This window comes from Lissotriton helveticus, chromosome 6, assembly GCF_964261635.1.
Source record: "Lissotriton helveticus chromosome 6, aLisHel1.1, whole genome shotgun sequence".
NCBI classification, from domain to species: Eukaryota; Metazoa; Chordata; class Amphibia; order Caudata; family Salamandridae; genus Lissotriton; species Lissotriton helveticus.
In genome coordinates, this window is record NC_136067.1 from 368,945,148 (window position 1) to 368,972,857 (window position 27,710).

Here is a 27,710-nt window from a genome sequence, read left to right on the forward strand (position 1 = left end):
ACTTCTACAGGGGCTGATAAGGTGAGCCAATTCCCAGTTGTGGATGTACCTAGAGTAGATGGTGTGAATTTAGAGAGAGTGCATCTGGGCTGTGGGTCTGATTAGCAGGCCCACAGCCACATCTAAGTCGAAAACCAGTAAAGCAGAAGCAAAAGTGGGTGTGACCATAGGAAGCAGACCCTACTCTCCTACACAACCCCCCCCCCCCCCAGTGTCCACCTCATGGGTGCACCAGCTTGTCTGACTTGGGGTCAGGGAAAACAGATATCTGAAGGACTGAAGAACTTGTCTGCAGTCCTGTTGCTGATGTTCAGAGAGGCTGTCAGCAAGGACAACACCATCTACTGACCCATCATCAGGGTTCTGAGTAAGCAGGTCTGGGAGAGGGTCACTCTCTTCCTCCTGCCCCTCATCTGTAGCCATGAGCAAGCCCATGTCTGCCCTGTCGACAAATGCTTTAAGTCTGTTGACATGAAGCACCCTGTGGGGCCGTCTGGGAGTCCCAAGGTCCACCAAGTAGGTGACATCTCCCTTCTGTTCAACTACTGTATGGGGTCCAGACCATTTGTCCTGGAGTGCTGCTGGAGCCACTGGCTCCAACACTCATACTTTCTGTCCTGGCTGGTATACAGTCAGCACAGCCTTTTGGTCATGCCAAGCTTTCTGAAGTTCTTGGCTGGCCTCAAGGTTTTTGGAAGCCTTCTCCATATACTCAGCCATCCTGGAGCGGAGACCAAGTACATAGTCCATGTGAGACTTGGCCCTTTCCCCAAAATTTTTCGCCTTTTATTTCCCTTTTAAATCAGAATGCCCTCATGGAAACAACAGTGTGTAGGCCTTGTGTGGTGGAGAAGGGCCTGTGTAGTGTAAAACTAGTGTTAAAGTACAGGTACTTCCTACCCCTAACATGGCCGCCACAGACCACTGCTGCAGCAGCGTGGTTTAGTGGGCGCATTCTAGTAGCCAGGGGCTGGCTGGAACCCTCAGGCAATGTATCCATCTTAGCCTGCCAGCCTGTCCACAGGTAGAATGGTGGAACCTCCTGGAAGCCTCTGGAACCTTCTGGGAGAGGTGAGGTGACACCAACTGACACCAACTGACACTACCAACTGTCAACTGGCACTATAAAAGGAAAGGGAGGGAACTTTCCAGGAGAGAAGCTGAGGAGAAGACCTGGGGAAGTACCTACGCAGGAGGATAGGCAGTGGGGGTCAGGGCAGGGTCTTATGATGCTGGAATGACAGGGCCTAGTGTGCTGCTTTACAAGTGTTGAGGTATCCTGTTCCCCCCCCCACTGACCTAGCCCCGCGGCAGGGAACCCCCAGGGGCCACTTGAAGGGATTGGCTGAGAAGAATTTGGAACACCAGCCACCAATTTACCCTCCCCTTCAAGGAATAAGAAACCAAAGGAAACAAGAAACCAACTGCTATTTACAAGGGCGCAAGAAACAGCTGCGCCAAGAAGTAACCAAGGAACTTACAAAGGCGCAAGGAACATAAAACGCCAAGAAGAGACTGAATCACCACAGGACATTTGAAGAACCACCCAGGTATTGGCGCTGTGTTGCTCCCTGTGCCCCCTGACGCCACCTGGGGTCCCTGCGCTAATCTACCGCTGCTGTGTGGTATGTCCTGTGAGCTGCCTCTATTTTAAAGCAACTGCTGATGAAGCGCCAACCTAAAAACTGCCTAAGCGCTACATTGCCCTCCAAGCGCTTAAATGGTGAAGAATTGCTGTCTCCTGTGGGAGCGCTGGGAATTGCCTGCAGGGCTGTGGAAGTTGCCCCCCCCCCCCTGTGAAGCGCTGTGAAGTGCCCCAAGTGCTGGACTGCCCTATGTGGGGGCCTAGTTGAAGCGCTGGGAAGTTGAGAGACTGTTGCCTGGCGCTGTGGTAGAAAGCGCTTCTGTGCCCAGGATTACTTCCACTGGTGCCACGAGCTGCTGTGTCCTGTACTGTTTGGCGCCCGCCCCTCACGCCTGAAGCGCTGTGGTGGAAGCCCCCCTCTACACTGGAGCCCCATTGATCCCTGTCAGGACGCTCTGCTTGAGGATTTCCCTGACTGCCCCCTGGCTATGTTCCTCTTACCAGAAGTCAGCTCTAGCCCAGTGTTGAGCCTTGCGTGGACCCCGGGGCTTAGAAGGAAGGCGAGTGGCTACTGAGCTTGAGTGGCCTGTGGAGCGAGCAAAACGCTCTATTCGGCGTGTCCCCTGGAGCCAGGTGAGGGGAGTGACTGTGAGAGAAGAGCGGCGCTGTCTTCGCCGTCCGCAGGACCCCGGGGGCACCGGCCGCGTCATTGTGCGAGATCCCAGGGTTTGGGAGTGAACGAGCGCTACCGCGCATGACTCAGGCGCGTCCACTATAGGAGACAGGAGGGGCCTAGGATCGGGCAGGCCCAGGGGTATAGCGTCTGTCCTGCGAGCAAGAGCAGCGGAAGGCGAGCTGTGAGGCGAGGTGTTCTGCAAGGGTCTTGCGCATGCCCGGGAGATCACCGTGACCCTCGGAGATCCTGAGGAGAGACGCCGGGAGTTTCCCTGGCCACGGAAGCAGCGGTGAATCTTCCCTTTGGCTCGAGCGCGAGCGAGAGGGAGAATAGAGAAGCCCAGCCGCCACCCATTTGCTCAGGTCTCTCTCCCCGCTTAAGCGCTACAAGCAAATACAGCGCGAGTGGGAGAGGAGAGAAAAGTGTACCGAGTGGCTGGTGATCGACATCAGCGCTGAGTCCTCCCCTGCCCCTGGGAAGCAGGTTCTTTCCCCTGACATCGCAGATAACTCTGCCCACAAGTAAGGAGTGCCAGCTGAAGAGGAGGGAGTAGAGAGTTCCTTCTAGAGTTGGAGCTATCTCAAAGCCAGAGAAGTGTCAGTTATAAACTAACAGTGGAGGTGGAGGAAACCTACAGAGGGAAATTGCTGAGCCTGATTTAGATCATTTGGATGGTAGTCTGAGCAAATAGTTCAACTGCCAGGAGTTAGCCCTGAGGGAGGTTGGTGCTGTGGGGGACCAGTATTGGGCACTGTTTAGTAACCTATTGAAGCTGATTTTAGAGTCTGATGAGATGCTTAATTAATGCTGAACCTCGAGTTTAGATAACCAATTGAAAGTGTAATTATTACCCTACTGATAAGTGTACTGTATTGTGGACATCTTTGGAAGTGAGGTAATGCTCATTTGAAGCCTGATGCAGGGCTTATGGAGTGCTCAGGAAATACTTGGGGCCTATAGAAATACTAGGTACTGTCTAATTAAATGTTCACTCCTGCTTAGGGCAATGCCTTTAGAAATGTCCTAACTTCTGCCTAGAGAACTGTTTATTTCTATCTAAATGCCTTAGTGAATGCCCAATGAAAGGTTCATTCCAATATGCTTAGAATAGGTAACAGAATGTTGATTCCTGGGTAAGGGGATGTGTATTCCTGTTTAGAGGAGTGATGAAATGCACTGTTGCATATTAGGATGGAAAGCCCTATAGGAATATTTGGCACTGGGGAGTTAAATGTCTAACTCTGCCTAGTGCGATGCCTTTCAGTTATCTAAGAAAACGTTATTCCTGCAGGAGTGTGTTTTGCAAGTAAAAGTTGATTACTTACCTCCAAGGGGGGTAAATCAGAAGATTATTCTTGATTCCTTATTGAGCAGCTGGTTATCACTCATGTAGGGTGGAAGGGCCTAACTCCTAACAAAGAGTGTCGCCTAGAGAAATGCTCTGCCTTTAAGGGAACGTTTTATATATACTATGTTGAAATGCCTAAATGAAATGCTGGTTTTCCCCAGTGAGGTGTCTTATTCCTAAACAGGGAGATGGTTAAACCTACACAAGGGGTTAGTTATTCATAATGAAATGTTTTTGCCTCTTTAGTGTCATATTTATTGAACTGTTTCCTGTTATAACTCCTCAATATATTTGATGCAGGTGCTGACCAGGAGCAAGGCATAGGTCAGGCCTGGGTTTTACTAAAAATGTATTTCTTACAGGTGATGATGAGGAACCAGGCCTGTGGGGATTTAATATTTAATATTTATTATTTATTCATCCAGAATTTAGTGCCAAGTGTTCCCACACATGTATTTTAATGGAAAGCTAATAAGCTAATTTTATGATGGATTCCTAATACCCTGATCCTACTCTATCTTAATAAAGTTAACTTGAGTTTTTACACAAGCTCACTGGAGTGGTGTCACTAATTGCGTGCCCATGTTTCTGACTCTGTGGTTGCGTGTGCTGCATGGACGCTTAACACATGTGCTTTCGGATGCCTACCCGCGCGTGCCATGCTACCCTAGGGGACTGGTGACCCCAGTTCCAACAGTCCACTATGTCAAGTTTAGGCTTTTTGAGAGGTAACTCCCATCATTCCTTCACAAGACATAGGGGTCCTCTTACAGGATGCCCAAACAAAAGTTCAAAAGGGCTGTAGCCAACCCCCTTTTGTGGGACCTCTCTGTAAGCAAACAGAAGGCAGGGTAAAAGGATGTCCCATCTTCGCCTCAGCTTTTCAGGTAACCCTTTTATCATCCCTTTGAGGGTCTTGTTGAATCTTTCCACAAGCCCATTGCACTGTGGGTGATAGGGGGTGGTGAACTTATAGTTGACACCACACTCCTTCCACATTGCAGTTAGATATCCTAACATGAAGTTTGTACCTCTGTCAGAGACAACCTCCTTTGGAAAGCCCACTCTGGAGAAAACTCCAAGTAGGGCTCTTGCCACAACAGGAGCTGTTGTGGTCCTCAGGGGAATAGCTTCTGGATACCTGGTGGCATGATCCACTACCACCAGTATAAATCTGTGCCCAGTTGCTGTTTGGGGGTCCATTGGTCCTACAATGTCTATCCCCACTCTCTCAAAGGGTACCCCCACCATAGGTAGTGGTATGAGGGGGGAATTTGTTGTGCCACCTGATTTGCCACTGGCTTGGCAGGTAACACAGGAGTGACAAAACTCCTTGGTATCTTCTGACATATGGGGCCAGTGAAAGTGAGGGACAAGTCTGTCCCAAGTCTTGTTCTGGCCCAGGTGTCCTGCTAAGGGTATATCATGGGCCAAGGTAAGAAGGAAGCCCCTAAATTGCAGAGGAATAACCAACCTCCTGGAAGCACCAGGCTTGGGGTCTCTAGCCTCTGAATAAAGGAGCCCATCATCCCAATACACTTTATGGGTACCTTGAGCATTCCCAGCAGCCTCAGCAGCAGCCTGCTATCTGAGGGGTTCAAGAGAGGAACAATCTAATTGAGCCTGCCTCAGATCTGCCCTTGAGGGTCCCCCTGTCCCAAGAAACTCAACCTGATCAGGTTCAAGTTCTTCCAGGACAGTTCCCTCTTGGATCTCAGAATCATCCTCCTGGGAGGGTTGATCCTCAACCTGAGGCAGGGGGCAAGGCACTGCCCTAACCCTCTTGCTCTTTCTCTTGGGTAGTGTCTGGTCTATTGTTTCAAGATCCAGCACTTGTTCAGGTAAGCACTTTTTGGCCTGAGACCTGGTCACAGCAAGGACATGTGCTGATATTTCCAGCATTTCTGCATCAGTCCTATACTCCACTTCAGACCAAACTGAGGTTTCAAGATCATTACCTAACAGACACTCTACTGGAAGGTCTGAACTCACAACAACTCTTTTGAGGCCAGTTACCCCTCCCTAGGAGAAGTTAACAACTGCCATACTATGGGAGGTAGTGGCATTGCCAACGTTGGTCACTAGGTAGGTTTCACCTAGTATGATCTGGTCAGGGTTCACAAAGTTAGGTGTCACCATGGTGACACTGGCACATTTGTCCCTGTAGGTTTGAGCCATCTTGTAATTAATAAAAGGTGTCTGTCTGTAATTGCTCAGATTACTGGGACTTACAGTAGAGGACATTGCTATCTCCCCATCACAGACAAGAACAGCCTGAGATGGTACTCTGTCTAGGCCAGAGTCCACCTCAGTTCCCAGGGTCAACCCTACTACACCCTTTTGCTGGGAACCACCACTCACAGCTGGACTAGGGGGAACGGTTGCCTTAGGGGCATTGGTGGTTGGTGCTGTGCCCTTATTGGTGCACTCACTAAACCAGTGAGAGACTGACTTACAGTATCCACACCAGGGCTTCTTTGGACCTTCTTGTTTCTGTTTGTTCTTTTTGGAGCCACCCTCCCCCTGTGCCTTTTGGGGGCCTGGTGAAGACTTCTGGTCTTTTTGTTTCTGCTCATTACCCTTCTGGTCTGCCTTTTTCTGATCACCCCCTTGGTTCCGGTTTTTCTGCTTGATCCTGGTTCTGACCCATGTGTTTGCCTTCTTTCCCAATTCTTGGGGAGAGGTCAGATCAGAGTTAATCAGGTACTGATGCAATAGCTGGTTTTGACAGTTGCTAAGGATTTGCTCTCTCATGATCAAATTATAAAATCCTGTATAGTCCCTAACTTGACTTCCCAATAACCAGCCTTACAGAGCCTTAGTGGTACAATCAACAAAATCAGTCCAGTCCTGAGTCGTCTGTGTCTTTTGGGTATCTCTGAACATCAACCTATACTGTTCAGTGGTTAGGCCAAACCCATCAATCAGAGCACTCTTCAGGACAGAGTAGTTGTTAGCATCCCCATCACTAACTGTGAGGAGCTTATCTCTACCTTTTTCAGAAAAGGTGAGCCATAAGATTGCTGCCCACTGACTTTGGGGTACCTGCTGCACTTTGCAGGCCCTCTCCAAAGCAGTAATCCATTTGTGGATGTCATCCCCTTCTTTATAGGGAGGCACAATCTTGCTTAGGTGTCTATTTTCATAGGACCTATCTTTATCCTTGGGGATATTGCTGCCACCAGTGGGTTTTAACCCACTCTCTCTATGCTCTCTAGCACAAGCAAGCTTCTCTTAGGCCAGGGCAACCTCAAGTTCCTGTCTTTAAATCCTAGGAGCAGCTTCTCTCATCTTTGCCTCATGTTCCCTTCTCTGAGGGGAAGTCATCCCTCTCCGAGGAAGGCCATGAGAGCTATTTGAAGCATGAGATCTGGGAGAGTCACTGGAGTGGGATCTCCCCCTTCTCTGCCTCTGGTTAAGCTCACTTGGGGGCCGGTATGAGGGCGGCCCATACTGACTCCCATGTATGCTTAAGTTAGCCTGACTAAGTCTCCTGACTATGGTCTGACTGTTTGTCTCATCTACCTCATCTGGTACTGGAGTATCAGTGGTATCCTCTGTGGAGGGCAGGACTTCATCTGAGCTACCTGAAGCACCTGAGTCCGGTGTCTTTTGAGCATCATACTCTTCTAAGGGCTCAACTAAGAACTTTAGGGTAGGGTTTGAACCCTGTTTTAGCCTTCTAGAAGTACACAATTGTCTCAATTCTTGGAAGGCTAAGGCTTCATATCTTGAGGCAGTCCCCAAGGGATCTACCTCTGCAGGCAGAGAACCACTGGGGTTCACTGTCTGAGACATGGTTTCTAGTGAGGTGTGGTGTTGCACCGACCTACACTATGTGTTTTCCTACAGAACCTATCTAGGAGTTGTAGTCAGGGTGTGCTAGGCCCAGGCTCTACAACAGCTAAGTTCAGTAGAACTTAAGTATACTAAGACTTGTTTTTATATGTACCTACAGGTACCTATGTGATCTTTCAAATGATATTCAAGGGGTTACATATGGTAAAACAGCTGGCTTTACACGCCCTCAAGAGTCTTTTAGCCTAAGACTGTTCTGTCCACGCTACCACTAGGATAGCTGGTCTATAAGGTTGACTTACAACCATCACCATAAGGGTTGTTTGGACTGGTGCAAGGTGCTCACTAGAATAGTGAACATCATATACCAGGCCAACTTCTCACAGTGGTGTTATGATCATTCCCCAAGCCAAGAGGGAGATGAGAGTGAGGAAGCCTCCTGGCTATTTGGGAGACTGTATTTGCGGTTGAATTGTTTGCTATTCCAAGTAGTTTGTGGTTCCCCTTGTGTGTGAAGTTTTGTGTCATGTAGTACAACCTCTCCACTGTATTGTTTTTGTGCCTCTGTTCCGTGGTCTTCTTTCTGCACCTTCGATCGGCGTGTCTATTGGGGAGGGTGTTGCTGTTATCCTAGTTTCTTTATTTCCCAAGATAAGGAGATGTGGTACAATGCGCTTCAGCAGCCTTGGACACTCTGTGAGGCTGCACTGTTTCCTATGACGCACAATTTTCTATGATGTCATCCTTGGAATGTGAATGCGATGTGAGGCAGTCAGTTGGAGCTGTGCCCGGCGGTACTGCGGTGTGGGGTCTCATTCTCTCAAGGAATAAATGTAATCTTGTGATGGACAATCAGTGACTGGATTTCCTCATTATAACAGGTTGCCGCTTTGCCTCCAGGTGGCAATCTACGGTTTCAGCATGGTGCCAGCTTTTAAATTTCTGTTGGGCCAACTTCACAAAGAAATACTTTTTATTGTAAAAGCGCCCCATACCGCACTTTCACTTTAATGGCGGCAACACATGTTTCTTTAGAAGAGCCGCGTCTAAAGAAAGGGGCGTGGCCACCATTAACGTGAAAGCGCAGCATGGGCCGCTTTTACAGGCATTTGCAATGCAACAGATCTCGCGTTTGCAAAGGACAATGCCTTTTATTTATGTGTTGTTTTTTAAAACATAAATAAAAGGCATTGTCATTTACAATGCCAATAGCTTAAACTCTTTCAAATTCAAGCGCTTTTGCATTCTAAATGCTTGATCAGCACTGGGGCTGGTGTGATTTTTTTTTTTTAGACCCAGGGACTAGGCTTTCGGCTGAATATAGTGAGTGGCTACATCATGCTGGATACTGAAGTGTAGCTCTTTGATGTGCAGAAGCACCAGTGCCCAAACTACACATCCTGCAATGAGGTATATTTCCTTTTTGTTGACACGGTTGGGTGGGTGTCGATTTGGTTTACAAGAAGTTTCTGCAGAAAATGTAAATGGAACGAAAGTAGAGAAAATTAAAATTTGTGTCAGTGTATAGTGTGGGAGAGTTGTTATAGGTTGGTAAGATTTCCATTCAAAATTGGATTTCTAGAGAGGTAATTGTTGAGTAATTGTGAGGACTTTCTTTGCAAATTTATTTCTGGGAGTAGATGGAATTTTTATCTGAGCATGGCATGTTGTGATGTGGATAGCAACAAAAGAAGATAACTTTCAAGTTAACTAAGCTAGACATATTCATGGTAGATACACCAAGATCTTCAATTAGGATTGATGTGGATTTTCACAAAGGTTTTCTTTTGCAGTCTTGTTGCTTGAATTGCAGGAGAATCATGCCATATGAACACTATCTCCCTGTTCTCTTACGTTTTTAGTTTTGTCAGTCTCTTTGGAATTTACATCCCTCTCCCTTTATTTAAAAGTACAAATCTGTGAAGGAGTTCAGTGATTGCTCTTATGAATAGTGACATATTTGAAATCTACATATTGTCCATTGATAATAGCTTTTATCTGAACTCTTAATAATTTCATCTGTCCTGCCCTGTATGCTTCTGGAAGACTGTAAATCTTTGGATGTGCTTAAAACTATGAAAGTGTATTTCACACTACACTTAAGTGTGGTACATTAAAGTTGGCCTTGATAATTCTACTACCATTTGGGGCCATTTTGGCACACAACTCTGGCTTTTACTGGCTAAAGAAGTAGGCTAAAAAATAAAATGTGTGGGGTGTAAGGTATTTCAGTTATTGACAACTTCTCTCAGTTTGGTAGGTCTATTGATACCCAGTCAAGAAGCACTCTTTGAGTGTATTTATTTTAAAAGCTACCTGTAAGCCAATAGAAATCTCTTCCATATTGCATCTTTTGTCTGTTTCTGTCAAAGTAGAGAACAGCAGTTTAGTGTCAAATGATCAGTCTGTCTAGATTTACCTTTAGGCTGCATGAAAACCTTCGGCCTGCTTGATCTGCTCAAATCCGTCTAGGCACTTTTCTAAAAAATTATACTCTTTTCTTAGGAACCTTTATGAAATTGAGGGTTATCTGTGCACCCATACACACATGAGTTATTGCAACTACGGTGAACAAAACAAATCTGGACATTCAAAGCCCAGGCATTTTTGTGAATTTTAAAGATGAGATTTAATTTTGATCAAGCATGGGCCATAAAGGGTTGAAATAGAGAATTCTTGTTTAGGTCTAACCAAGTTTTGTGTCCCCGTTTTACAGGACTTCATCGGATAACAAACTAATTTATGTCGTTTTTATTGCAGATGTTAGGAGAAGAATAGAACTTATCCAGGACTTTGACATGCCCACAGTTAGTACAAATCTTAAGGTTTCAAACGACGGGCAGTATATCCTGGCAACTGGTGAGTATGTTGTCCTTTAAACTTTACTGATGCAAAAAGGCTTTATACATGGAGATATGTGCAATTGTTTGTGTTCTACAGATTATATAAGAAACTGGTATCATGTTCAAAATCATGTCAAACTAATTTCTCATGGCCAGGTTTAAAAAGCTCATGGTGTAAACTGTTTAAATAAGAGATTTATTTCCATGGATTACACTTTTTTGTATAGCAAAGTTTTAACATTTATGTGATATCCACTGGGAAATCACAAAGAAATCTAAGACCTACTTAGTTTTCTTTGACTACGCTATTTTTGAAATGTATTTGTACATAATTTTGCTGATATGTATTATTTCATGTATGTAAATAGAATGGTGTTGAGCTTTTCACATTTAAATTATTTTGTTTCTTCTGGGAAAAGCAACTTATTGCCCTACAGAAACCGTGTTCCCTTTGGATATGGCAGTTTTCCGTACCTGTTCCCTCACTACCCATTCACTTGGAAGTAGTACATTTCCATCTTTACACAGGGTGAAAAACAACTTACATAACTGCTTTAAATATCTATAAACGTAAGTCTTTGTGGTAGTACATGGAATTTTTTTAGAACCAGCCCATTCCTAGCCTTGAAATGCCCATACACCTGACCCTTAACAATAAACTTGCATAATAAAACAATTCTTTTATACCAGTGGAATTTCTATATTCATTAGTGCCACCTATATGCGCGAAATTCCAGCATTTCTCATCTGTGATTGAGGATTGGAATTTTACATATATTACTTCGTGTTTTTCACACCAACTTGACAAATGTTTGCAGATTCCTGCCTTGGGTATTATGATATTTAAGTAACTTACAGGATTTGAATAGGTATTGTATTTTATGTTAAAGAACATTTTCAAAATGAGTTAGTTCAATAAATAGAATTTTGTAAAATAGTCAAGTTTATTAGTTTGTATTAAAAATGTTCACTTACACCTGAAGAAAGTTTAAAAGTTCGTTTTCTGCTCCTCAGTCCTGCATCCTAAAGGCTGAAAGCAACCAAACTAGTCACTTGTCTTTGCACTTATGATGTATTGTTTGGAAATAGTCCCTTTTAGTTTTGTAATCCTGCTTCAAATATAACCGTAAATCCTAAGAAGGACAAAAGGCATAAATATTAACCATTTGATAAAATAAACATAATTACTAAATAAGGCATTTGAATAAATAAAACTGAATTAAATAATAATCTGAGGGACAGAATTTAATTGTTTCATTAAGCATTAAAATGTTACTCTGTCAGTGTGTCCTATATGGACCGAAATTAAGTCATTATGTTTGAATAAAGAAAGCAGCGGATGTAATGGCTGTAATATAAGTTACAGTGAAACAAACATATTGCATATCATTTGTCAGACACCCTAGGAGTGCTGTTATTATAACCGTTTGAAAATAGACTCCTGCTTTTTTTTATTTGCATCTTCTTATAAGAGCTTTGGATACTGTATGTTGAGTATGGTTTAAAATGGTCTGGCAACTCCACATTCATGTAGGAGATAATATGGAGCACCAAAGCACAAAAGTAAAAATACATTGAGATGATGATGATTCCTTGAAAAGAGTAGTACTTATAATGCACTAATGTTTGAGATGATCAATGATAGTTTGAAATGCTAAAACCATTGAAATGACCTCATTAATATTCCAGGACAGAATATGCTGTTGCTGCCATGACACCTATCATCAGCCTTTATCGTAATGACTCCAAATCCATGAGCTGCCCCTCAGATCAGCAATTTATGCCAAAACACCTCCTGAATAACTTTAAATAAATTGATAATCACCATTGTTCCTCAGCAGGCCAATTTTCTCAACATCTCACTTTCTCTTTTTCCACCACTACAACCTGAAAACAAAACAGCCAAACCAGATTGCCAAACCTCTTAACCCACCCCCACCTCCCTCCCCGCACCCCAGGCTACCTATCTGGTGAACCATCCCACACATGCTTTGCCATAGAGAAAGGGCTATTAACCCCTGCACTCGGGCCACCTCCGGTTTTAGCTCATAGCAGAGGCCGACCCCGGGTTTGAGCCCCCCCAATACACCAAGAGAACTGAGAAAAAAGAAGTGGAAAAACAATAATAGACCCCATGCCAAAGAAGAAAAAGAAGAAACACCTTTTCAGACATAATGACCAGCCCCCAAGCTCTCCAGAGGGAGTCCCTTCCATCCTGGGACAGAATCAGCATCCTCCATGGCCATAACTTCTACCAGTGAGAACCATGCTGAATACCACTCTGCCTAAAGAAATAGAAACGTGATTAAACAGAACACATGTATGAGTGCAAGCTTAGTTTCCCAGCTGCCATTTAATTAGCAACTCCTGGACCTTTGGGCCAGCGTAACAAAAGTAGATCTGACCTTCGACTCTAATCCACAAAGTTGGGGGCTCCATAAAATAAATAATTTCCCCAAGCTTCTAAAGTGCCGGGATATGCTCCTGAAGCTGAAAACCCTAACCACGATTTGATGGCAAAAATCTGAGCAAACAAAAAAGTCCACCCCACAAGCCTTAAAAGGTGATTTCAGTGAAGCTGCTCAGTAAAGCTCCAGCCACGAAATGCAGTTTCCTATGTAGATGAGAGTGGCCCGGGTGTACCGAGAGGATACCCCCTTGTGGGGACCCCTGAATGGAATTGATTTATTTATTTGAAAGGTTTTATTTAGAGCTGGCTAGACCCGGAGGTATCAGAGCGATTTACATGAGCAGAAGCAATCAAGAAAAGCAATTGTTCAGGGTAAACAAAACATTTCACATTAAGTTAAGGGGGGCACAAAAGTTGCTGATTCGCAGATAATATACATCAAAATAATAAGATGGGGTAACAACTCAAGGCAGAGAAGAGTGTATTGATGGGGAAGAGATAGGGGGTAAGGGAGGCTAAGGGGGGTGGTGAGCATAAGGGGGTAAGGTCAGGGTAAACAGGATGATATGTAAAAAGGGAGAGCCAAGTGAGAGCCAGGAAAACAGAAAGATAAACACTGCAGGTGAAACAGAAAGCAAGGTCATGGGAGGGGAATGCAGTTAAGCCGTCTGGATCATACAGTCAATGTCCCAGTTATTTAATGTAGGGAGGACTTCTCGGAACAGGCAGGCAACTAACCCCCTTGGATCATCTCCTTCAGCACCTTCGGGGACCCCAGACCCCGTAGGTTATTTCTATGTGTTCCGTTCTCTAGATCTTCCACTCTGGATGAGAGGCTGGAAAATTGGGATTCAAGAAAGTCTCCTGCCTCCCTCCCCCCAGTAGTGGCAGGATTCGGTGGTCACGCCCCAGATACATCTGCTAAGCCAACTTGTGAAGATTTTGAAGGCTGTGCAAGGTGAGCCTGCCTATCACTAGATTCCAACTGACAGCCAGCCCAGTTCGCATTAGTCCCATTAACAGAGGAGGCGCCTGTCAAGACGGGGGACTCCCTAGTAACCTCCATGGGCTGCACTGAAGAAGGGAGAGTCTGGGCTGCTGGGGCGAAGAGTGCTTCTTGGTCGCTCCATCCCAGGCTCTCGTTATACCACTTGAGACAGCTGAAGCAGTAGGGTGGCAATAAACAAGTCTAATGTTCTCTGTGAACACAGAAACAGACCCCCTACCCCATCCCAATAGAGCCAGCCACAGATGGGAACATACCAGCATTGCTATAGGTAGCTGCTTCGTCTGCCATTCCTGGGGGCCCACTGTCCCACCTGGACTAGTCCGGCCACTCTTGTCTCGATCTTATAGGTTAGGAGTGGCTCTAAAGATTGCATGGAGCTTATTTGATGCTCTCTAAATACTTTGTAGGAGGAGGACCCAATCCTACTCCTCACTGGAAAGCCACCAGTACTTGCTGGTCCAGCAACCAATTACAGCTCCGTTCCTTCAACACCGGAAAAATGTGGGAACGCCAGCCGTGGTCCCAGGGCTGCTCCTCCAGCCTTTAACAACACCAGCAACGGCGATCCACCTTCTCTCCCACAGCTCTCAACCACCACAGCACCGTTTCAAACATGGCCCCCCTCCGAGGGGAAAGAAGCCTTCTCCGTGTGTAGATAAGGCCACAGGAGGTGGTGGTGGGGGTTTTGGGGGAGTCTAACGGTTTCAGAACACCGTCCCTCTCCGATGCATCTCAGCAATGACCCACCATTTTTCTGGCCCTTTGAAGCTATCACTATGATATCCTTTGATACCAAGATCCTCTTTCATGCCTTCCTTGTCATGGGGATAGTACCCGAACACCTGAGGTGGGCTTTTATTACCTAATCTCGAGCATTTCAATGACTGACCTCATAGCCATAGCCATAGCCAATTATATGCTGGTTTCCAGTCTTCCATACCCCAGTAAATTCCTAAGGGAAGTCTTGACACATATGCAGGAGTATGAGAACAAAAGTAAATAATCAATAATTGCCAGTCAAGTGGACATTGATAGTAGATATCAGTGGTGGTCTACCCACCACCATGAGTGAAAACCATCAGTTCTAACTGATTGATCTATGCCTAGTATGACCAAAACAATTTACTTTAAAGATTAGAAAAAAAAAGACATTAACCGCTCAGTCTTGGAACAGATGATGCTGTTCCACAACAGTTTGAGTCAAATGATCAGAATAGGGACATTTGCATCAATAAACAGCATGCTCAGGCATTTGTCGTTATCACCATTACTCTTCCAAGTATGTCTGTGTCCACTGGCTGAACGTATTAAATATCATCACCTTAGTTACAGATGTACACATTTGATAAAGAGATTGCCCTTTCACTGAACAAAAAATGGTCCAAAACAAATTTAAAATTACGAAATGGTTAAACCACACCTACTTCAAAAGGAATCTTTTTTCCCCCCCCATAGATACAAAGTCGAAATCCTAATAGTGAGTTAACAAAAAGTAGTATGACCCTATTTCTTGACCTGCAGCCTTCGAAACCACCCCGTCTTTGTTCCAAAACTTGAAAGATCCAGAAATCATTTTTTATTTACATGTATCGTTTGTACTGCAAGTAAACACGTTTGTGAAAGGATCCAACTTTCTCTGAAAGTGTGCAAGTTCTTGAAGTAGCACATGGAGGTGAGCTACCCAGATTACTACTAGTTTTGGCATCTCTGGGCTATGTGGTCTATAAAACATATCCAAACTATAGCTTTTAGTCAAAATATGCAAATTCCAAATCCTGGTTACACAGCATTCAAAATTATTATATTCATTATCTATAATATGCCGTTGGGCATATTCATTCAGGGGGTCAAATATGCATTTAAGAAGTATATTCAGCATACTTGAAAAGTGGTTTGCAGAGAATCAAGAGCCAATAATGACAAGGACAACTCATTCCCCGTCTCTTTATATTATATGAACTGTCATAGTACGGACAGCATACAACATTTCTGGGTATTCAACTCCTTGTGCCTCTTAGTAGAGATTGCATTTAATTTTTTTTGTTTTATCTATCTGAAACTTGATGGATTTCCTGTCTTATAACAGCTTAAGTCTGTCTAATAATTGATTATTAAATGTAATTGGTTTTAGGAGATTAACTAATAATATCACTAATACATGTCTAATGCCATGACTTACAGCTCAATTAACATTTGCTACAACACAATATTATGACAGTTATTTCATGTATAATAACACGTCAAATGTTCTGCATCTCAAGTGAAAGAAAGCAAGCAACCTAAATTAGCACAGGTACCAAGCAATCACAACAGAAACACATGGATGGACATGCAATGAAAGAAAGCAGAGTATTATCTCTATTTTTTGTGATGACTACATGCAGTTTATGTGATAAATGCAGCACTCACAATGCATAGAGTAATTAAACATATACAAGATCGTTACAAGTAATAATAGGATATGTTGCTTCCTAGGCTCTTTAATTTGTCTTGTTCACATATGATACATGTTGTGTTTAGCCGGGTAGACAATGTCTTGAAAATATTGTTTGTCTTTCTTAAAAAATGTAGAGTGGTATTTAATTCCGTTCTTTTATTAACCACAGTTGGAAAAAGTATATTGAATAAAACAAAACCCTCTAGGTTGAGATGATACGTCTGTAAAAACAAGATCCTGGAATAGGGTACTATCTCCTAAACATTTGTAGTGTCCCCTCGACGGTACCTTCTAGAAGTTCCATTGTAACAGTTCGTTTGCTGCATGGAATACTTCATGTGGGAATCCTAACACACAAAACCCTTGATTCGGTTTGTAAGTGTAAGATGGCGAACAAAGGCCACTGCTGCAGATAATCACAAGCTCATGGAGTTAACCTAGGAAATGGGAACTAGCAGAAACAAATCAAACACACCTTGAAGTCACTTCACTGTCACCACTGGTGGCCAACATCAAATTTAAGACTCCATATACCTTACCCAAATGTCTTGCTCAGCTGCCCACACTGTAGCCTCCAATCAGGAACTTCTGGTCAGCCATTGCTGTGACTACCTGTCAACTAAACGGCTAAAACATAAAAGGAGAACTCTCGGCGTAGATCCCTTGACCTTATACTATCAACAACTAATCTTTAATGCCTTCCCGCCAGCAATGAGGGTCCACCTGAACTACCCGTCCTTCAGAAAAAATTTACTATTTGGCCACCACAATGAGTAACTGAATATGTACTGAATCCTACTGTGCACAACAGACTCTGAGGCATTTCATACTAAATGCCTCATCTCTTCCACAATACTAACTGAACTCTGGGACAGCTGCCATTGACCCCTGCTGACCAGTGATGTGTACCGTATGAATCTATGGCCAGCGTATACCCATGCAAAATTATTCATAGCCACATATTTGATTTTAAGTATGTGCCGCGAACCCCACACATCCACTCATTCTGTCACTTGCACATTTGTTCTTTGCCCCTAAACCCCTCACACACTCTTCTTTACAACACAGCAAAATAAAGAATGGTACATGACAGATTAGGCAATAATTACCACAACTTTAACCCCTTGCATGCTGGTGACGAACCCCAGCCGTCACGCTCCGCGGTGCTCGTGTGCGGATGACGGCTGGGGTTCGTCACGGCCCCGCCCTGTTCGTTTGTTTACCGCACAGTGGCGGAAACGGGCCAGCATCGAAGGGGTTAAAAAGTACCACTGTGCAACAATTACCCAAAGACTTAGTGTTTGTTTACCTTCTGCAAAAAGGTTGAGGTATCCAAATTCTGGTCATAAACAGAATTAATTCGGAGAGTTGTCGACACAGATAGATTCTTCACACCCTTCCTTTTCAGAGTATTTCTGTCTGTTTTCACAAGTGCCCAACGTGGTGTTAATTTGAAATACTTCACTGAAGTGAACTGAACACCAACTTCTCTATCCTCTTTGTGGTATCCCCCATGTCCTCCTAAGCGATCAGACATCATTACCCTGGGCCAGATGAGATCTACTTCCATTGGTCGAGGAAAATATTTTTAAACTTGGCAGACCGGGTTTTCTATAAGCAACCTTATCCTTTGGATTACCAGGATGCTCATCATCACAGACTGATTTTTTTAAAACATATTTTATTGGTTTTACATGTACAAATTACACAATTCGTAAACATTTGTCATCTCCATACGTCAAATCACCCAGTATCCCTCCCCAGCGCATCACACATGGGGCAGCCAATGGTATATCGAGTCAACGCCCTAGTGTACTGGTGATTCACATATCATCTTACTATACCTCTTGGAGTTACAAACCTTACATCTTTTACGATAACTAACCCCGAGCCCAAATACATCCCCCTCCTCCTCCCTCCCCACCGGTGTGTGTTACTGTAAACATCGTTTCCCAGAGTCAGGTCGTGATGGAGCTACAATTGAAAGTGTCCCACAATGTACCTGGAAGGGGTTTGCATTATGCCCAAGTCCACCTCCTATTCTTCCTCTGTTTGGTGATTCGCTAAAGATTGTACTAACGTCTCCGATGCATTTGCGGAATCTAGCGCCTTTTCATTATTTAGACGTCGCCCCTGCTGATATCTAGGGACACTCTCACTACCAGCCCACTTTAGTAATTCAGCCTTCCATCTCCATTTCGATTTCCAGTGCCTCGTGATTTCCCTCTTTGCTAGAAGTAGCCCCATATCCACGAATTTGGTTGTCAGCTTGGTCTTGGATGTGTGAGGGAACCAGTGCAGATGCATGTTGCTATGTCAAACGTCAACTGTCGCTCCATGAGCACAGTCAATACGTCTCCCACTTCTTCCCAGTAATCCCCCAGCTTTGAGCACTCCCACAGCATGTGCTCCAGCTCTACTCCTTCTCTCGCGCACCGAGTGCATGCTGCATCCTCCACTTTAAAATACTTTCTAATCCTACCCGGAGTTAAATATGCCCTATGTAGTATAAAGAAATGTACCAACTGAAATCTTGCATTCCTCGTACTTTTCCAAGCTCTATGCATTATCTGTTCCCATGCTGTTTCCGGTATAGGCTGCCCGATGCCCGCTTCCCGTTTCAACTTCAATACGTCCAATGGCACCAACCCTTCATTCAGCATTCTAGAGTACAGACATGTGACCGCCTTAAAGGTCCCGGCCACCATCACAACGTATTGGCAAGCCATTGTCGTTTTAGGTTATGTGAGCCCCTCTCTCCATTGTGCCCGAAGTGCGTACACCAGCGCGGCGTGTATTAAAAACCCTCCCCAAGGCAGATCATACCTCTCTTGTAGTGCCTGATAGGATAGCAATTCCCTGTTCTCATACAAATCCCCTATTACTTGGATCCCCGTCTGCTCTCATTCCAGCAAGGACGTTCAATCACCTCCGTGGGGCAAAGCTGTACCATTCCCAACGGGATTTGGGCGCATAGGGATGTAAAACTCCTGCCCTACGCTGAGAGCGATTCCAGCACAGTCTTAGCGTCTTTTCTTCACTGGAAAGATCTCTAAGGTCCAACTTCTGTTGCATAACTATACAGGATAGCACAATCCGTGGGATCCCCCTGCCTCTCAGATGCTCAGGGCCTCTAAATTCCCTCGCCACTGCCTGCGTCAGTACCTGTCATTGGGTCACCAAATAGTACAGCTTAAAATCGGGAACCGCTAGTCTGTCCTCCGCTTTTGGTCTTATCAATATCGCTTGGGCCACTCTCCGTCTACCAGACCCCCAGAGGAACCCTACTATCAATGACTTCAATGTCTTAAAGATCGAGCACGGTATCCAGATAGGCAACGTTCCAAAGAAATATAACAACCTAGGTAGTGCTACCATTTTTAATAACGCTAAACGTCCCATCACAGACAGCGGGAGAGTAGCCCAAAAGGCCATGCTACCCTTCAATGCTCTCACGCATTGCCCCACATTCCCTTCCTGGCTTTATGGTAAATATGTATGCCCAGATATGCAAGGCAGGTCGGCTCCCAGCGCACTTCCCTAGACGTGATGGGTGGCGGCTCCCCGGCCCTCGCCGGAAACAGACACGTCTTAGCCCAATTCACCCGTAATCCTGAAACCACTCCAAACTCCGACAACAAGCTCGCTGCTCCCTCCAGTGCACCCCCTGCATCCTCTAAAAACATCAGTAGATCATCTGCATAGAACGAAATATACTGCCGATCTCCCCTGTACCACAGGCCGTCATAACTCTCCCCCAATCTGGCTCTTGCTGCTAACGGTTCTATTGCTAGGGCAAATAATAATGGGGAGAGCGAACATCCCTATCTTGTTCCACGAGCCACTCGATATTGGGATGATATCCGGGCTCCTACCTTCATTCTCGCCACTGCGGATGTATATAGTACCCTTGTCCAGCCTACAAAATCGTCTCCTAATCCAAAGCGCCCTAACGTCTTGTATAAATACGGTCATTCCAAGCTATCAAAAGCTTTCTCTATGTCCACTGAAAGCACTGTAGGATGCAGTACACCAGGTTGATCCACTTCCAAAATCCTCACCAATCTCCGTATGTTTGAGGCTGTGTTCCTCGTCGGGATAACCCCGCCTGATCCTCATGGATCAGATCAGTCATGTGCTGCAAGAGGCGAGTTGCCAATATCCTGCTCAAAATCTTGTAATCAGTGGTCAACATCGATAACGGGCGATAGGAGGCTGTATCCGTCCCCTCCCGTCCAGGTTTTAATAACTTGATTACTAATGCTTCCCGCATCGATCCAGGGAGCCGACCCAGTTCCTTCGCCTCTCTATAGACCTCCAACAACCTCTGGGCCAATAAGTCCACATACTGCCAGTAGAACTCTACAGGTAAGCCTTCTACACCCGGAGTCTTGTTACGGGCCATGTGCTTGATAGCACCCCTAATTTCCTCCATCATTGTATCGCGACCCAAGCATTTCGCTTGTTCCTCTTTTAACTCTGGTAATAGCATCCCGTCCAGAAAGGAGTCAATTTCGGTGTCCCCCGCCACTAACGAGCTGCTATAGAGTGCCTCATAGTATGTCAAAAAATGGGTCAAGATCTCACGTTGGGTAAACACCGCGCCCCCGTCTCTATCTTCCAGTGCCAAGAACGGTTAGCCCCGCGTTGTGGGGCTGGCCAGCCAAGCTAGCTACGTCCCTGCCTTGTTCCCCTCAGCGTGTGCTTTCGTGATATATGTTTTATGATCAAAGCAACGTAACCTCTCTACCTCTACCGCTACTGCTTCTTTAGCTGCCACCACCTCTGCCTGCACTTCTGGATGCCCAGGCCTTGCCAGTTCGGCCTTCCTCAATCTACTTTCAGCTCGGTCTACGTCCTGTAGCAGTACCTTTCGTACTCCTACATGTTTACCAATGCAGACCCCCCGAATTACCACCTTAAAGGCGTCCCATTACACTGCTCTCGTGGATGCCGTGCCAGCATGCTCGGTAAAAAAATTGTGTTATCCCCTCACCTACCTCTCTCTGAAAGATTGGGTCATCTAATGTTTCAGGCCGTAGCCTCCAAGTGGGGATGGCAGACGCTGCTGCCATCCAGTGTATATTAAACAACAGAGGGTTGTGATCAGACAGTGTCCTGGTGAGGTACTCAGTGTGCACTATTGAAGGCACTAACGGTGGGAACACAAGACTCCATCCAGCTGAACATGTAGGTCGTGCATCGCAGAGAAGTATGAATAGTCCCGGTCGTGTGGGTGATGTGTGCGCCATACGTCCACTAAATTCCATCTGTTTTGCCACTCCAACCTACCTTTAGCTAATCTATGGACAGGGGAGTCGGCCAGCGGGGGGTGCGACCTGTCTCGGGACACATCTGCTATGGAGTTAAAATCCCCACCCAGCACTACTGCGCCTCTAAAGTAATCTGCTAGTGTACCAGGCAAGCGTTCTAGGAAGCGCGCCTGCTCAATGTTTGGTGCGTAAATACTACAGAGCGCTAAGTTCCTACCGAGCAATCTCCCTTCTACTGCTACAAATCTGCCTTCCGGGTCAATAGTCTGTTTCGTTACTTGAAAAGGAACCCTGGCTTTTATCCAAATCCATGCCCCCCTTGCAAACGCAGAGTATGCGGTGCTAAATACCTGTCCTCTCCATCTCCGCTGCAAAGCCAGACCCTCCGCCATGGTAAGGTGAGTCTCCTGAAGCAATGCTATATGAAGGTCTTTCCATCTACGATTATTCTCAATTTTGCTGGAAACAACAAGGAATACTGAAGGCCCTCCTCCTGGAGCTCTTTTTTCACTGGTAGGAAGGACGAACGGCGCCGTTGGATCTCAAAAGGTATAGTCCGGGGACAGATTAACCTTGCTATTTCCTACGTGAAAGGGGCCATCAGTGCGTGCCTTTTGGAATAGCAGATCCCTGTCCCGGAAGTGCAACAGGCGCGCCACCACCAGGCGAGGGGGTCGCCCCTGCTGCAGCGACTTAGCAGGTACTCTGTGCGCTCGTTCCAAAGTATAGAAGGATGACAACCCTTCTAGAGCCACCACCGATTTCAGCCAGTACTCTAGGTAGTGCACCATATCCGATCCCTCCACTTTTTCAGACAGGCCCATTACGTGGATGTTATTCCGCCGATTTCTACTTTCAACATCTTCAGCGCGCCTCTCCAACGCCACTATTGGGTCCAAGGCATTGGTCACTGCAGCTTTTAGTGCAGTCTGCGCTGGCTCTACTTCCTGAAGTACCCCCTCTACTAGTTTTACTCTGCCCGCCAGCTTAGAGTGGTCCGCTCTTAAGAGGCCAAGACCCGTTGCTACTTGTGCGATATCTTGCTGCAGAGCAGTGCGGGAGTCTGCAATGGCTGCCAGGATTTTATCAAATTGCTGCTGCATTCCAGGGTCCCGAGGCGCCTCCAGCACATCTGGCTCAGACTGACCAGGGGGTTCACTGTCCGAGAGCGGCTGCGCCCCATCTTTCCTCCCCTTCAGTTTCCCCATATCGAGATCCTTCAGCGGCCGCTCCAACAGCGCTATGGATTTAGTCCAGGCCTACGCGCCCCAACTAATACCAGGCTTCACCTCCAGTGCACGCACAGCAGAAGTCCGACTATGTGGATGTTTCCCCTCGCTGCTGTTGACTAGGTCTAGTCTAGGGTCGTGGGGAACCGCTATATTCCAGCCATATTCATACCATCGCCTCTAGCAGATAGTTGAGATTATTCCTGCTTGCCAAGCACACACCTGCTCGTTGCTGTCTCTGTGCGCGTTATCAGTCTCAGCGGTTCAGTACTGTGGCTCCCCGCAGTGGCTCAGTTAATGAAGCGCTATCATCAGTGGCCCCGAACAGGACTCGCTCCTTCCGTCGTCTCGTGCGTGAGCCCAGCTCCATCCACCCCGTTTGGCACCACAAGCGCTAGCGACAGTGGCGCTCAGTCTGCTTCTCAGGCGTGGCCGACTCTCAGTCACTCAGGTCCACAGCAATGCGTCTCACCACGGGAGGGAGGTCATTCAGTGCGGTCCAAATCGGGGTCTGCTGCGTCTCTCTGCACCTCCAGTGACCCGCTTCAAGTGCTCCAAGTCTCCAGCCGTATTAACACTGGGTACCGGCACTCCACTTCCAAGCCCCTTCCCTGCTCAAGTCTCCTGCCGGGGGCTAACCGCTACTCTCGGGTGAGCGCACACCACCGCGCCCCGGCTCGCAGGCCGCAGCGTTCCTGGCGGCCCCGCGCCCGCCTCTGCGGCCCTCGGTCCCATGTCCTGCCACACCCCACTCCCCAGTGCGAGGCCGGACTCCTTTCAGCGCCCTCTGGGTGTCTCCTGCGGCCGCACCGACGTCTTGCTGTCCCGGCGCTGTTCCGGGGGGTGCAGGGGCTTCCGCACTCTTGGCGTCAGCCGCCGCTCTCCCCCGCCACCGGGTGCCTCCGCACAGGGCTCGCCCAGCTCGGGCCGAATCCGCCCGCTCGCCTCACCGCTGCAGCTCCGATTCCGCACCCAGGAGGTCCCCGCCGTCTCAGTCTCCCAGTTTGTGGAGCAAATAGCTCCTTAGCCAGCAAGCGGCAGCGTCCTCTAGGCTAGGCCCAGGATCTCCCGCCTTCGCATCGCCGCCATTTTGTGGGGACCGCTTGTTGTCCTCTCGGGTTGCGAAACCTCCAGAGTCTCCCGATTCACGCCCATTACTGCACCGGGGCCGCTCCAGTACAGGCCTGCCCCGCTCTCAGACCGTTCGGTGGCATCAGGGGGTCCAATGCATCATTTTAAGCAGGATTTATTCGGGTTTTCCGGCGGAGCCCGGTGCTCACGCAGCCTTCCCCATCGGCCTCCAAGCCACGCCCCCATCATCATACACTGATCAATACAGATTTTTACTTTAACTAGCTCCACTGTGTGGTCTGTGTTTATATTGCTTGTTTGAAAAATCTACACTGACTAGGTTTCTGCACTTTCTGGGGACGATGAGAGACTCCCAATATGATTTAGATTGTCTGAGGAGAGACTGGTTAAAGAATTAATGATCTGTAAAATTCACATACAAATATGTTCTTAAAAGAGTTATTCCTCATAGAGCAGCGAATGGCAGGTCCTGGAAGGAAAAAGACAGAGTTATTGTGATGGGAGTGTTTTGGTCTTACCTGTGCCTAGTGAGACATTGGAGTTTGACTGTGTAATGCATTTTCTTGTATTCAGTTTCTAGGTCTCACAATTAAATTGATGACTAAGAGACCAAACATTAATCAAACCTGGGCACGTAGCTTTAACTTACATTAATGCATTTGGATTCCACCGGGGTTTCAGTAGTGAAACTTGTGTTATTTGGATGCATGCAACAGAAAGGATTTGAAAATAAATGAGTTGTGACCAGGAACCTTACAATTTCTTTCCACAATAGATTAATCTGAGCATAACTATGCAATTCTTTTTAGGTAGTTTGGCATTTGTCTACTATGGGATCATTTTGTGTTTCAGGAACGTATAAACCCAGGATTCGGTGTTATGATACGTATCAGCTGTCCCTGAAATTTGAACGATGCTTAGATGCTGAAGGTCAGTATGCATGACATGATATGATACTTTCATAAGAAACGACAACGGTCTTCCATCTTTCGATTCTTCCTCCCTTCCTTCCCTTTCTTTGTTCTTCCCATCTGTTGTGTTTCGTGATCTATACTTTTTCTATGCTTTCTCAGGTAACTCATGTGTGTTATATTAATATTGTGCTATTCAATAATGCCCGGTTTTATGTGTACAGCAATTAAAAAATTGAACATAAATGCAGTATTGTTTGATAGTAATAAGAAACAATGTCCACAGTCCGTGCAAAGTTTGCATAATGGTGCAATCAGTTGCTTGTTGAAGAAGAAATGGTTGTAATGGCACATAGAAATTTTGTATACTAGATCCTTCCTTTCGCAAAAGGTTAGCATTACACCATTCTTAATCCATGCAAACCACCACAAATCTGGTTGTTTAGTAAAACATCCGACATTGATATTTTTCTGATCTGATGAGGTTGCTTTCCCATAATGTAGCAAAATATGGTGTTATACTGACATTTTAACTCTTCTGTTTTTCAGTTGTTAAATTTGATGTGTTGTCGGATGACTATTCAAAGGTATGTGTATTAGGATTCACTTTCTTTTTTTATAATAAAATATGGGTATTCATATACCTACGTATCGCTGCTTATAAAAACTTAAGCAGTGTTTGAGTTAATTAATAGCTAGTATGTGTAAAGTCATGTAGTAGTTTCAAAACAGCTGATTTACAATTGTGCTGCAAAAATATTGTAATGATATTGAGACCGTTTGGCATTGCCAGTGACTGAGCCAAGATTATAACTTCACAGTCCTAACCCTCCCCACATGACCCTTGCTCAGGGGCAGCTCCTCCGTTAAGGCGGAGGAGCTTCACCCCACTGATTAAAATGCTCCTCACCCCGAGAGATGAAAAATAAAATGGTAATACAGTTACTGTATTACCGTTTTATTTTTTAATAACCCTGTCCCGAGCGTCAGGATAGGGGCAGGGCAGTTGCTGACTGGCAGCAGCAGAAAGAAGTTATGAGCAGTGCTCTTATGTTTAAAGTCTGCCTGTCCATTTGGATGTCCCTCTTGTGACGGCCAGCCACACATTCAGACTTAGACAGCTGGGTTGAGACCGAGTAAATTGCTCCAATGCTCTTTGGAGTGCTGAGAGAGACTGCTCCCTCCAATCCTGGTGCTGCTGTCACACTGAGAGCAGCAGCAGGATTGGTTAGGGGAGTTGCCTGGGGTCCGCGCTGAAGGAGTGAAGGACACCGGACAAGAGCGCGAATGTGCCGTAAGGTTGGTGAGATATATTTTCTTTTTTTTATGTCTTAAATGTATTTAATGTGTAGCAAATCACTGATATAGATTACATTACCGTTTTAAGGTTATGATAATGTAATGCATATTGGCAATTTTGTTGATGTAATGTTGCTGTGCACCGGCACCCACCTCCCATTTGCCCGCCCCACCACTCCCTGTAGGTGTCAGCTGCCAGTGCCCTTGCTATTGGCCCACATCCCCTTGGAGTTTTTTTCATTTCAGTTGATGCGTATTATGGGGAGGGATTCTGTTGTGTAGATGGTTAACTTGCAGAGCATGGGCTGTGCAGCTGTGCATCTGGACCCATTTGTGTGTTACAGATGTAGAAAAGTTGGATCCGTCCATACTATCCAAACATTTGGTCTTAGTGCTTTAGATAGATCACTAGACTGTTATTCTGGTATTGACCAAGGTGTGGTAGAAGTATTCTGCCAAGGGCCTGTAAATTAAATGCTACTAGTTGGCCTGCAGCACATATTGTGCCACCCACTCAAGTAGACCTCTAAACATGTCTCTGGCCCACCATTGCAGCCTGTGTGTGCAATTATAAACTGCCATTTTGACCTAGCAAAATGAACCTTGTGCTAGGCCAAAACCTTCCTTTTTAATACATATAAGACACCCTAGGGTAGAGCCTAAACAGCTGAGAGGGGAGGGTGCAATGTTTTTTAAACATTTGACATCTACCTTTTACTTTTACTTGTCCTAGTAGTTAAAAAGTCTTGAATTTGTTTTTCACTTCTGCAAGGCCTACCTCTCCCATAGGATAACAATGAGTTATCTTATTACATTTAATAAGTGATCATTTTCAATTGGGAGCATGTAGGAATGTTAAGTTTGGTGTCTAAATAATTGTAATTTCAAATCCATCTTTAATGGTAAAGTTGCATTTTAAGTTACAATTCTGAAAATGCCACTTTTAGAATGTTGGCCTGAAGGCAAATAACCTGCTGGACTCAGGTGCGCACAACTTTAAATGATATACAAACTGTCGTACTTGTAAACAATGGTTCAATATTTTTGAACCAAACACATTTTAATGATATTTGATCATAAAGTTTCAATCATAAAACATACCTTATTGTACTACACGGTACATGTCAATTCTGTGATATTCTTACAATCACTTTCCAGCAAATTAACAATACTAGAACAACATCATTACAACAAAGCATAATTCGAAGACATAAGCCCAATGCATTTCAGGACTACTGTCGTCCCTTCTTCAGGGGCGTCTCTGCAAAACAAAAGGCATAATGTAAATGTAAATTTTTGCCGATCTACATGCCATCTGTAAACTTCAGCAGGCTATTTGCCTTCTGGCCCCCCTTTTTAGGTCTCGATGAGCCAACGCGCATGTGTTGCTCTGCGAGAGTTAAGTAAGGCTCTCAAAAATGCTCCCACAGTTAGCAGGCGGATCGGGTACAGTGCATGTGCTCCGGGCGCGCACACCATTTGTCAGCCTGCAGCCCTTGGGAGGACTTTCTTGGCCGCTTTGATGTTCTCATTGAGCCGCTCGGCCACTGAGAACATCAAAGCGGCCACAAAAGTGCTCACCATTTGCCACCCCCTCCCTTATCACACTTCCTGCTTGTTGTAATAGCTACAGGACATAGTGTCAAGATGACTTGCCAGTCACATTTAGTGTGTGTGTGCGCGAGCACATATCAAGTAAACTGCCAACCATTTCATTAACGTCCTGCATATACCTCTCTACCCCACTGTCTTTGTTGGCTTAGAAATACGAAGAAAAGCAGACTAATCATAGACATGGCA

The 27,710-nt window shown here is 45.6% G+C and overlaps 1 protein-coding gene across 1 annotated transcript in view; it reads left to right on the forward strand.

The window, feature by feature from the left end:
• Window positions 1–27,710, forward strand: part of NOL10 (nucleolar protein 10) — a 1,044,486-nt gene that overhangs the window by 125,958 nt on the left and 890,818 nt on the right. The window contains exons 3-5 of the mRNA XM_078647803.1: window positions 10,168–10,266; window positions 24,553–24,630; window positions 25,161–25,198. Of these exons, the coding sequence (XP_078503929.1) occupies window positions 10,168–10,266; window positions 24,553–24,630; window positions 25,161–25,198 (215 nt within the window). The remainder of the gene's footprint in view (window positions 1–10,167; window positions 10,267–24,552; window positions 24,631–25,160; window positions 25,199–27,710) is intronic.